The sequence below is a fragment of the Penicillium malachiteum genome (genome assembly GCF_028827825.1).
Source record: "Penicillium malachiteum strain IBT 17515 chromosome Unknown utg000005l:1.0-9002435.0:326005.0-9005861.0, whole genome shotgun sequence".
NCBI lineage: Eukaryota > Fungi > Ascomycota > Eurotiomycetes > Eurotiales > Aspergillaceae > Penicillium > Penicillium malachiteum.
Window position 1 is genome coordinate 3,077,093 of NW_026643099.1, and position 11,296 is coordinate 3,088,388.

Sequence of the window (11,296 nt, forward strand, 5' to 3'; positions counted from 1 at the left end):
ACCAATTGAAACTCCTCTGTACTATAATTATGCTTCCGTTGAATCAACCTTAGAATTTCATAGTAGATTGGTGATCGATAATTCGGGCGTGTGCATATCGTTATTACTATACTCAGTACCACAAATATCCGTGCACCACACTAATGCCACGTCCCTCACCCCACCTCCGCCCGCATCAACTTCTGTGTTGCGCGCTGCGAATCTCGAATTCTCCATCCTATCCCAATAGCCACCCACAATGGCCTCTCAAAACGAGTCAAGCTCCGATGGAGCTCCCCAAGGCACAGGTATGTCAGAAAGTGTCAATATCGAAACACCATTCAATCACCAGCGCAAGCAGTTCCGCCAAATCAGACTCAAATCATCTAGCTAAACTGGAAACCCCCTCAAATACACAACCTTCCAATACCCATTCCATAGTTTCCTACATATTAGATGATACTAATTATTCTACCATATAGTTAACCTCGCTTCTCTCTCCCTGCCTCAACTCCGCTCCCTCCAAACCCGCCTTACCTCCGAGTTGGAACACCTGACCACCTCGCACGCGAAGCTGCGCGCTGCGCAAGCCAAGTTCCGGGAATGTGTGCGATCGATCAACGATGGTGTTACTGGGTCTGAAGCACAGGGTACTAGTGGTCGCGACGAGATCTTAGTTCCCCTTACCAGCTCCTTGTATGTGAAGGGCCGGTTGACGGATCGGGAGAAGGTTCTCGTTGATGTTGGAACAGGATTCTATGTCGAGAAGGTAGGTTTGATAGTTTTCAATCCAGTGATTCTTGAGGATTCTTGTCTTGTCTTTGTGCAAGCCTTTTTTTTTCTCGCTTTTGAAAGACCCGGCGAGCTAACATGTATATGTTTAATACAGACATCCGAGAAGGCAATTGCTTTCTACAATGACAAGGTTAAGGGATTGGATGAGAATCTTGTTGAGTTGGAGAAGATTGTGCAGGGCAAAAGCTCCCAGCTCCGCGTTGTTGAAGAGAGTAAGTCGACTGCCCGTCACGAAATATATGGCCGAAAGAATTGTTTGCTAACTACATTCAGTGTTGAGACAGAAGATGCTTAGTGGCGAAGGTGCCGATGGAGCTGGTTCAAGTGCCTAAACCTACACACTTACGAAGCTTGATGATGGCTTTAGATAAGCCAGTAATTATAAAACAAAGTGTTTTTTTCTCCTGCACAAGATTCTCAAAATGAACCTGAATGTTTTAAAATGATGCCATTGACTAATAAATAGAAAACTGATCTACTAGTGTATTTTGAATGTGAATTTTAAAGCATATCGGTGGCCGTATGAAGAATAAAGTGATTGATGGGAAATTGGCCATGGAGCATGCAAAGCTAGAACAGGGTTCCAAGCTCAACACCAAGCACTTCTGGTCGCTTGATCTGCTGTTTTGGCTCTTCCGCGAACGCATCCGAGTCATTGGTAGGTCCGAGAATCGCGGATATCTGATCCACGATGTCCATCAGTTCCCAAAAGCCATGGTCATCGGGCCTATCGTCCATTGGTTTCTGAGTTGGGAAAAAGGACTCAAAACTGCCAACATGGACCTCGGATTTCTTCTGGACTTTTTCTCCCGACAGCAACCCGCTTCCTAATACCGTGTCCCAATTAGGATCGTATAAAGTTGCGCCCCAAGAAACAGTTGGCACCTTTACCCAACCAACTGACGTTCGGGTATAATGATCGAATCGAGCCAGCTCAAATACATATTTCGTTCTTCTAATCTGCAATCGAATCGACGCCTTTTCGGTGAAACTTTCCAGCGGTGCCCCAGAATTGAAAAGAACTTTCTGACGAGGTCTCAGGGTCATACCATGAACGCGAATTCGATTATCGAACCTGACTGTTTTGAGAAAGTCAACGAGATTAGGTTTAACCTCGGTCCCATTTAAAGGTTCAAAAAGCTCGATATCCCCTTGCCAGTCAGATCTGTGAGTAAATATGAGTATGCATAACATATTTTCAGGGATTGGGGATTCACTACCTCGAAAAGTCCACCATACTAACTTGCAAAGGCAAGCGACGGGTGTCTCCGGTGGTTTGTGAGTGGGCTTTAAACCATCGATGGCGACCTTGTTCAATTTCCAGAGCACGCTGCCTGAAGTCTACTTCCAAACGAAATTGCGACTCTGCAGGGCCAGTGAACTCAAAAGATGCTGCATAGGTCGGGATGGCCCGTTCCATATCCGAAAGTTTGCCCAGTTCATCCATGGGTGCAAACAGAGAGCTTGCACTCATACATCGAGAAAGCAAGTCATCACCACTGAGTTTCATTCTAGGAAAAATAGCTTTATTAGCGAGTGCCTTGTGTCCTGAAGAACACTACTTACCCTGGAACTAGCCTTCCTAGAACTCGTTCATGGCACATCATCTCACGGAATTCCTGGGGAGTGTATCCATCTGTGTGGTTAGTAGGTTTCCGATAACGGTCTAACACAAATGACCCAAAGTGCAGGCGCATTCGTAGATAACCAGCGAAAAAATGGGCTTGGGACAAGGCTTTGTGAAAGCTTTGAAGAATAATCTGGTCGTTTCTCTTCCGAACCACATGTGGCGCCTTAACATCTTGTGTGTCCAAGTCAATAAGAGGTTCTTGCGTTTCGGGAGGAAGTGGAAATGCAAGACGATTCTTTTTGACCAGTGTAACTTTGTTTTCAATGAGGCGTTTCCTTCCTGGCTCAACCAAGAACGCTTTGACTCGAACGTCGGATTTTGCAATGGCTGCCTTCCATTGTTCTCGGAGCTGAGCTGCAACTTGCTCCATATTGAGAGTTTCGTTTCCACACACAGAAATGTAGTCCTCGTGGTTGCTTTTCAGGAAGATATGCACTTTGAATGTCTTTCGAATCACATCTAGCTTTTCTAGCTGATTCCCTAGACTTTGCCGAGGAGATGGCCCACTCCTAGGCCAAATGAATAGCATCTACTCAGAAAGTTTAGTTACATTTTCCCCATAATCCAGCACGTATCTCGCAAGTTCCATGCTGTAACTCACTTCCTTCGGGTACGACTCCCTATCATCGGGCGCCTCTCGTAGCTGCACGACCACGTCTTTGATTGTCTTCTCGACATCTGTTCTCTCAACATCCTCCGTATACTCAGGATGAACCTTCGACCAGGAAGCACTTCCCTCGGGAAGTCTTGGGCCATAGTACTGTTCGATCAGCTTGAGTAGAATATCTCTGGCCTCCGCAACTTGCTTTGGTTCTCCCCAGATGAGAATGTGCTGTGAATAAGTCAATATTTAGCCTGTTGTAGGGACCATCCTAGAGTACTTACTCGATCACCAGCGTTTGCTTGCGAGATATATGCCCCCGTTGTCTGACTAATGAGCTCAAAAGTCCTTTCGCGACCTTCAGAGCGGGTGAAAGTCTTGGCTGTTCTGAGGAACTCATAATTACCCTTGAAGCTGCTACCACAATCCGTTAGCAATACCATTCTCAGCACAATTAAACAAGGCCTTCTCACCTTGGCTTGACTCGTAGACTCGGAAAGCCTGCAGGCAAACGTACAACCGCTATCCAAATGTCAATGAAGCTCTCTTGGTCTGGGCATCTCATTATACAAACCATCACAGTTGAGGCCTTGTCTCCACCGCTGTTTTGCTGGTGATTCCTGTAGCAACTCACTGGCTCCGAGATATGGTGGCTTCACCGGCTGAACATTCGCAATTTGTCTGAGACGGGACTGTGAAACTGGCTGTTGATCAGGCCGAGAAGGTTGCGTCAACTGAAGGGGCAAGTTAATTGATGGCGTAGAAATTTCCGAGTACCGATTTGTAACTGCAAATGGGCTTGTTGGTGTTATTAATCCTCGGTAGTCAGGTGGTCCTAGAGTTTTGGATGGCGTAACAAGAGAGCGATTTGACTTCTTCTCGGCCGCACTTTCACTCTGCATTGGTTTGCCATAACCAGGCAAATCCCAGTCTATTCATAATCAGCAAACCCTTCCAGAAATATTCATTGGTAGCGAGATGAGGGAATAAATTGGCGTACCCTTAGCTCCTTCTTTTTCCCATCTGTAGGTATGGTCAGGACAAGTCTCAATCCCCTCTGTCTCTCAGAGTCTGACTTACGACATGATGTGTCACGTGGGTTCTTCAATTCAACCGGGACAATGGGGTTAACTGTGTTCAGAGATGATGGAGTTGGCTGGAACAAGAGCAAAGGGGATGAAATGTGGTGTTTTAAGTTGACTAGAAGGGTTCAGAGGAGGTTAAGATCAATGGATGAAAAGCAAAATTGAAAGTGATGGGAGCAAAGAACTTGAAGGGAGAGAATCACATGCGCTGGTGATGAAATTGGCAAGAGAGAAAAGAGAGGTGAAAGTTGAAGGTGCTTTGGTACATAGTGAAGAGGGAAACACACAAGGGTTGGTCCAGCACAATAGACTAAATACCACATGAATAATATAATGAAGACGACCAGGGGACTGACATAGAGGGTTCTCCTGAAAGAGGAAAGTGATAAAAGGTGTGGATTCAACTATATCCAAGGTGCCGTCTTATAGTAAGGACGCATTTAGGACGATAAGACCAGAACAGAACGGCAGACCGTAACATGACAATACATAACCAGTAATCTCGGAAGACCAGTAACCTCGGAAGAGGAAGTACCTATCTACATATAGAACTCCACGGGTATCTATAGAAGTATCTATAGGAGTGGCTACAGCCTGATAAGTACCTACATGCACATGATGTGAGTACCGACAGGAGTATTTAGATGATACAAAGAGGGACCCCGGGGTACATAAAAGGACAGGCTCACTGCTTCAAGTTCACCTGGGCATCACCTTAAAATTTGCGTGTGGATAAGGAACAAGAATAGAGCTATTAGTTAACTGTAAACCTGAAGAGGTCAACTTGAGTGATGCTGGGCGGTCAAAAAAACCTCCAGTACTAGTCTATATTCTGTGGAAATCACGAGACTTACCCTTCATATAACCTTTCAGATCTAAGAGTATTGATGTTAAAAGATTCAATGCTCATACTTCTACCCAGTCTATTCCAAAATGTTCAAAAATGTTCAATCACTCTTGATCACTCTTATATTCACTAGAAGTATATTCCATGTAATTGATTGGCCAATATGCCATAGATAACGCTAAACCCGATTGGGCTCAAAGTGGACAACGCGTAGTTTGCATCTTGTTTATCTTGTTTGCATCGTTTACTTTACTTTACCTTTACCTTGCACGCGCTCCCGCAATTTCCTGATCTTAAGTTGGAGAACTTGTCTAAGCTCTACAATCAGCCTCGGTACATCAATCTCCCGATTTCTTCAAAATGGCGGTCGATTCAGGCTCCTCCAGCGATGCCGAACCCCAACCGAGCCGTCAAAAGGCCCGCCAGCGTGCCCAGCATTGGATGACCAAGGGCGGCTTGGTCCGTGAAGATTCGGATGATGAATTGGGAGAAGAAGATCATCCCTGGGACTGGATTTACGCCAATGAGGAAGAAAATCATGACGAACAGAAAGCAAGCCCCGAAAAGTCCAGTCGACGACGAACCTCCCGTGTTGCGAAAAAGAAACCAATCGGAGCTCGCATGGGTTCATTTGAATGTAGAATAGGAGATATTGTGTTGTTGAAATCACCTGAAGCTGGCAAAGATTGGGTTGGAATCATTGTGGAGTTTGTGGAAGAAGAGGATGATGATGCAGAAGGCGAGATCATCAAGTCAGCAAGCATTATGTGGTTTGCTTCCCCCGACGAGTTTTTGTCCACAAGGAACAAGCGAAGACAGGATGCATTACCGAACGAACAATACTTGACTGCGGACTTCAATACGAACCCCCTTTACTCCATTAGTGGCAAGGCCACAGTCATGTCGAAAGATGCTTTTTTTGCGAAATACCCCGACGGTGCTCCTCCCAAGGGAAATGCGGAATTGGCCGAATATAACAAGAGCATTGTCTGCCGCAGAGGTGTCAATCAAGTCCAGGGAAGATACACAGATGAATTCGTATGGGAGGATGTATACCGGGAAGACAACATCTACGAGCTTATCACAATGGTAAAGGAAGGGCTGAAAGCTGCTAGAAAGCGCAAGGCGGCGGACGCTGATGTGAGCAGAGTGCTTCCCAGGATCTATCATGCAATGGTACTAATAATTATTCATAGTTTGTGGAAACCAAAGAAGAGAGCGCGGTCCCGTCAACACCTCGCAAAAAACAGCGAGTAGCTTCTAATGCTACACCAAGTTCTCAGCGAAAGAAGGCGTTGACAACACCGACACATAAGAGGTAAGCGGGTTGATTGGAAGTGAACTTTCATACTGAAGAGAAATTAACCTGGCTCTGCTTCCTAGAATCGTTGTTAAAAAGCCTCTTGAGTTCACACCATTGGGTACTCGTGTTCTCTCCCAGGACCACTTTGCCTCTCCGTATCGCCAGGCCCGTACACTACTGCACGTTTCCACTGTCCCAGAATCACTTCCTTGTCGAAAGAACGAGTTCAATGAGGTCTACAACCACCTTAGTGCTGCGATTATGGAGGGCACAGGCGCCTGTATCTATATTTCAGGAACCCCCGGAACTGGAAAGACGGCTACAGTGAGAGAAGTAGTAGCTCAACTCAATGCTGCTGTGGAAGCAGAAGAGATGGATGATTTCATCTTCTGCGAAATCAACGGCATGAAAATCACCGACCCGCATCAAGCCTACTCCATGCTCTGGAAAGAATTAAAGGGAGATCGAGTATCTCCTTCCCATGCGCTTGACCTTCTTGAACAAGAATTCTCCCACCCTTCTCCCCGCCGTGTCTCTTGTGTTGTTCTCATGGACGAACTGGATCAATTGGTAACCAAGAACCAGTCCGTTATGTACAACTTTTTCAACTGGCCCGCTCTTCGCCATTCCCGACTTATTGTCCTTGCTGTGGCCAACACCATGGATCTTCCTGAAAGAACACTGAGCAACAAGATTTCCAGTCGTCTTGGACTTACCCGCATTACATTCCCAGGATACAAGCACACCGATCTGATGGAGATCATTGGCACACGATTAGCCAATGTACCCGGCAATATCGTGGATCCAGATGCAGTTCAATTCGCAAGTCGAAAAGTGGCTGCCGTCAGTGGTGATGCCCGCCGTGCTCTAGATATTTGCCGTCGCGCTGTTGAAATCGCCGAGCAAGAAGCAGAAGAAGCAGCTGCGGCAGACTTGATTATTCCAGAAGAAGATGAAGAAGCCCCTCCTCCAACGCCTAGCAAGACTCCTGCCCGTTGCAATAATCCAGCTGCTACTAGTGGTGTTGCGAATAATAATACTGCAACATTGAAGCCTAAGCCCGGCAAGGCAAAGGCTGGTCGTGTCACTATCTCAACAATTAAACAAGCCATTCAAGAGGCTACATCTACACCACTCCAGCAATCCCTTCGCTGTCTTCCTCTATCAGGCAAGCTTTTCTTAGCAGCCCTCCTAGCCCGCATCCACCGCACAGGTATCACCGAGTCGACCTTTGGTGATGTTCTCGACGAGGCACGCCGAATTGCCGATGCAGCCGTCGCTGTTGCTGGTGCTGCAGGCGCGGGTGTCAAGGATTTCTTACTTGGCGGCGGTTCTAGTGCACGAGTACGTGCCCTGGGCTTTGCAGCCATGGAGCTGATGAATTCTGGAGTTTTGGCTTTGGAACAGGGAGCCGGGTCGAAGAGTCTTCTCGGTGGCTCTACCATCCCTGCTCGCGGTGACCGAAGTAGCAAGATTCGGCTTAGAGTTGCTGCGGAGGATGTGAGATTAGCTTTTCGGGAAGATCTTGAAGCCAAGGGCTTTGGTCTTGGAATTGACCAGTAAGGGCCTTGAATGAATGGATTGCCTACAGTGACATGTCGGTGCTCAGGTGTTTTGATAAAGCTTTGTATTCTACCACATTTACCCAGTCATGCAGATGCATATGATACCCACATACATGGAAAACATGATACTCGATTCTAGTAGAATTAGGAAAACTTGGATTAAGATACATTGACGGTGTAAGACAGAAGAGAAGCAAATGCGGTGATATTTTGCATCGAGGTTTTAACCGTGATCTATGCCTCAGGCTATTCCAAGGTTGGTATGGACTTTTGCAGGCTTTTATTGGATCTGGATTTTAGGTACTGATATCTATTTAACGCCATTGAAAAAAAAATTATGCAGAACTTGAAATAGTATTGAAGTCGTTTGAAATATGAGCTTTTGCCCATCAGATATAGATTCTCTGAAACCCAGAATTCCCAAACAAATACATAGCCGTTAACTCCACACAGTGCCATAAACAGACAATTGAAAAAAAGGAATCACATAAGGGTATTAATGACACGAAACTGCATAGGTCTAATACCGCTGCCTACCCAGAGTAGGTGCCCAAGTAACAGGGTGAGTCTCAGGCGTAGCATTTTCATCCTCCTTCCAGATCTTAATTGTCTTATCGGCCTCACCAGTAATGAGACGGAGACCTGTGCGGTCAAAGGTCGAGGTCATAACACCAGCCTCGGCCTCCAGTGAACCAGGCTGAGCAGTGGTTTCCATAGACTGGAATTGGTGACCAGTCTTCCAATCCCAGAAGGACATGGAACCATTGTCACCACCCGAAAACATGACGTTCTCGTTGTTGACAGAAAGAGTATTGATAACGGCATTCTGTCCTTCGAAGTTCTGCATAAAGTCACCTTCGGGGCACTTCCACTGCTTGATGCTTCCTGTGCTAGCGCTAGCGAAAGTGAATTCGGACGGATGAATAGCGAGTCCTCGGATACCCTTTTTGTGATGTGTCAAGACGCCCATGGATTTACCAGCAGCCAAATCCCAAAGTCGTACTGTAGCATCGAGGGAACCAGAGATAATCTGCGGGTCGGCCTCTTGACACTTCACGTCTGCGACAGTGCCCTTGTGGCCAGCCAAAACGTGGACATTGCTTCTCGTACGCATATCCCACACACGACACACACCGTCACGACCACCAGTAACTAGTAAGTCAAGACGAGGATGCAAGTCCAGAGTGTACACACCACTCAGATGACCATGGTAGTGACGAATAACCTTATTGGTCTCCAAGTCCCAGCATTTGACCATCTTATCTTCACCACACGAGAAAAGGTATGGATGACGCGGGGACACCGCCAATCCACGAACAGTGGAGATGTGACCCGTTAGCGTGAGACGCAGAGAACCTGTCGCCATATCCCAAATTTTGATTGTACGATCACCAGCTCCACTAGCAAACCACTGGTTGTTGGGCTCCACGGCAAGAGCACGCACCCATCCCAAGTGACCTGAGATCACACGCATCAACTTCCACGGCGCGTGCCAATCCGGCTTCTGTTGCTTCGTCGCTGAAGGTCTCTGGATCAGACTCTTTGGCTGCTCTCCAGCGCCTGCAGCACCTGCTCCAGCACCCAGAGCCGCTGGCCTCTTCACAAGTGACATCGATGCTCCGCTTCCATCACCGGATGCTTGTTGCGTCTGTGGTTGGATCTTAGGTCGTTTCGTGCGTCCCGCGGCGGCCTTGGCCTGTAGCTCTGCGAGTGCGCGGGGCAATTCTTGCACGTCACCATATTCTGTTTTGCGTCGGTAGGAGATACCGATTGACTCATCCGCTAATGTCGTAGGGTTGACCATCAGGTAATCTGTACCAAAGAGATCGGCGGTTCGCTTTGCTGAGGCTCGGACGGCCTCGTCGGCCGAGTGGGACGCGAGGGAAGACATTTTTCTTTGGTATGAGGACTTGGAAGGAGTAATTCAGAGAGATGGTAGAATGATTGGGTCGGTGGGAGGTGGGATAAATTCCTCGTGCGATGGCTTCGGCGCCTCTCACAAGGTGTGCGCGCAAGCAAAACCCTGCGTTCGGGTGGCGATTTGAGATAAGTTATGCGTGTAGCTTAGCGCATTGAATGTATGGTATTGATTTGACTACGCGGGTAGAGACAGAACCCGTCGTGCGTAGAAATTGTCGAAGAGGCTTGCGGTGCAGAAGTTGAAGCTCATGAATCTGCGGGCGGAAAGAGTTCCTTCTTGCCTGAGGTGTCTATAAGGTGTCAATGAGGTATTAGACTTATCGCAGCTCTTATCGCTTACATGCATCTTTCCACCTCACTAATCATGGATTCCAACCAGAATGCAAAGTTCCCTCTTCATGAGGCTGCCCGAGAGGGAAGGAGTGAGTGTGGACGTATAAATCACTGTTTTGCTTCATGCTTATCCTTTCAAACAGCGGAAATTGCCGAATCACTGCTGAATGTACGTGATACCTTATATCAAGGTGCCCCACAAAACACATATCTACATTACGATCGATGGATCGATGCACCAAATTACAACGGCTACTCCGTACAAGCTAGGAATAGAGCTAATCATGATAAAAGGCAACCCCGAAATCCGCATCTGTCAAGGATGATGATGAGCGTCTGCCCATTCACTGGGCTGTAGCTTATAATCGACTACCTATCGTCGAACTCTTGGTAGCAGTCAAGAATTTCGATCCGGATGTTGAGGTAACCACTGAATTCCTAGTCCATGAAACTCTGTCTCTCTTGGTTTTACTGACATATTATACTCAGGATGGCTCTGGATGGACTCCACTGATGATTGCCGCCAGCCTGAAAGATGCCGCTGGCGATCCAATCATTGACTTGCTGCTTCGGAAAGGGGCTGACGTGACTGTAAAGAGCAGTTCTGGACAGGTAAGCACATATATTTGTACCTAATCTTCGGCAAAATATAGTTATTAATCTCTGGTAGAATGCTCTTCACTTTGCCGCCTCCAAGGCTAATATCTCCACCGTCCGAACTCTCATTGCCAACAAGTGCAGCGCCCGAGTTAAGGACATCAGAGGCCAACTACCGCTGCATCGTGCTGCGGCTACTGGCTCCGTTCCCATCCTGAAAACTCTTCTGGAAGAGGGAAAGAGCCCTGTCAATGCAACGGATAATGATGGATTTACTGCATTACACCATGCCGTCTCTGAGGGGCATGGCGATGCTGCGATCCTGCTTCTGAAGTCTGGAGCGCAGGCTGATAAGAGGGATATCGATGGGAAACTTGCTATTGATCTTGTCCCAGATGATAAGGTCAGTGTTGTGGAATACGTGGAAGCGGCTACATAACCTTCAAGCTTTGGTTAACCGCTAACTTGCTTCTAGGTTAGAAAATACATTCTGCAAACTGCAGAGCGAGAGGGAATTGAACTTCCATGAAGAAATGTACATTACGTTGATGTTATTCCCCACTTCTAAAAACAATGATCTTCTTCACGCGATTGATCCTCGGCGGATTCTCCTGCTTCCCCGCACTTCCCACCTCACAGTC

General features: G+C 47.1%; 5 protein-coding genes across 5 annotated transcripts; 3 read left to right on the forward strand and 2 right to left on the reverse strand.

Annotated features, from left to right (window-relative positions):
- Positions 1-238: 238 nt before the first annotated feature.
- N7483_011145 (prefoldin subunit 5) lies at positions 239-1,106 on the forward strand (the record flags this gene model as incomplete). The annotated part of the gene is made up of 4 exons (XM_057094572.1): positions 239-287; positions 462-748; positions 869-986; positions 1,048-1,106. 4 exons carry the CDS (start codon positions 239-241, stop codon positions 1,104-1,106), a joined length of 513 nt encoding a protein of 170 aa, XP_056940543.1.
- A 238-nt stretch (positions 1,107-1,344) lies between these two features.
- On the reverse strand, positions 1,345-4,090 carry N7483_011146 (uncharacterized protein; the record flags this gene model as incomplete). The annotated part of the gene is made up of 9 exons (XM_057094573.1): positions 1,345-1,939; positions 1,995-2,285; positions 2,341-2,933; positions 3,006-3,236; positions 3,290-3,422; positions 3,479-3,527; positions 3,580-3,936; positions 4,006-4,028; positions 4,086-4,090. The coding sequence occupies 9 exons, from the start codon at positions 4,088-4,090 to the stop codon at positions 1,345-1,347; spliced, it is 2,277 nt and encodes a 758-aa protein (XP_056940544.1).
- Positions 4,091-5,297: 1,207 nt separating this feature from the next.
- N7483_011147 (origin recognition complex subunit 1) lies at positions 5,298-7,803 on the forward strand (the record flags this gene model as incomplete). Its single annotated transcript, XM_057094574.1, has 3 exons — positions 5,298-6,077; positions 6,134-6,255; positions 6,321-7,803. 3 exons carry the CDS (start codon positions 5,298-5,300, stop codon positions 7,801-7,803), a joined length of 2,385 nt encoding a protein of 794 aa, XP_056940545.1.
- A 522-nt stretch (positions 7,804-8,325) lies between these two features.
- Positions 8,326-9,696, reverse strand: N7483_011148 (WD40 repeat domain-containing protein; the record flags this gene model as incomplete). The annotated part of the gene is made up of 1 exon (XM_057094575.1): positions 8,326-9,696. The coding sequence occupies one exon, from the start codon at positions 9,694-9,696 to the stop codon at positions 8,326-8,328; it is 1,371 nt and encodes a 456-aa protein (XP_056940546.1).
- Positions 9,697-10,089: 393 nt separating this feature from the next.
- N7483_011149 (ankyrin repeat domain-containing protein) lies at positions 10,090-11,184 on the forward strand (the record flags this gene model as incomplete). The annotated part of the gene is made up of 6 exons (XM_057094576.1): positions 10,090-10,147; positions 10,202-10,227; positions 10,353-10,481; positions 10,548-10,670; positions 10,729-11,058; positions 11,131-11,184. 6 exons carry the CDS (start codon positions 10,090-10,092, stop codon positions 11,182-11,184), a joined length of 720 nt encoding a protein of 239 aa, XP_056940547.1.
- Between the last annotated feature and the right edge of the window lie 112 nt (positions 11,185-11,296).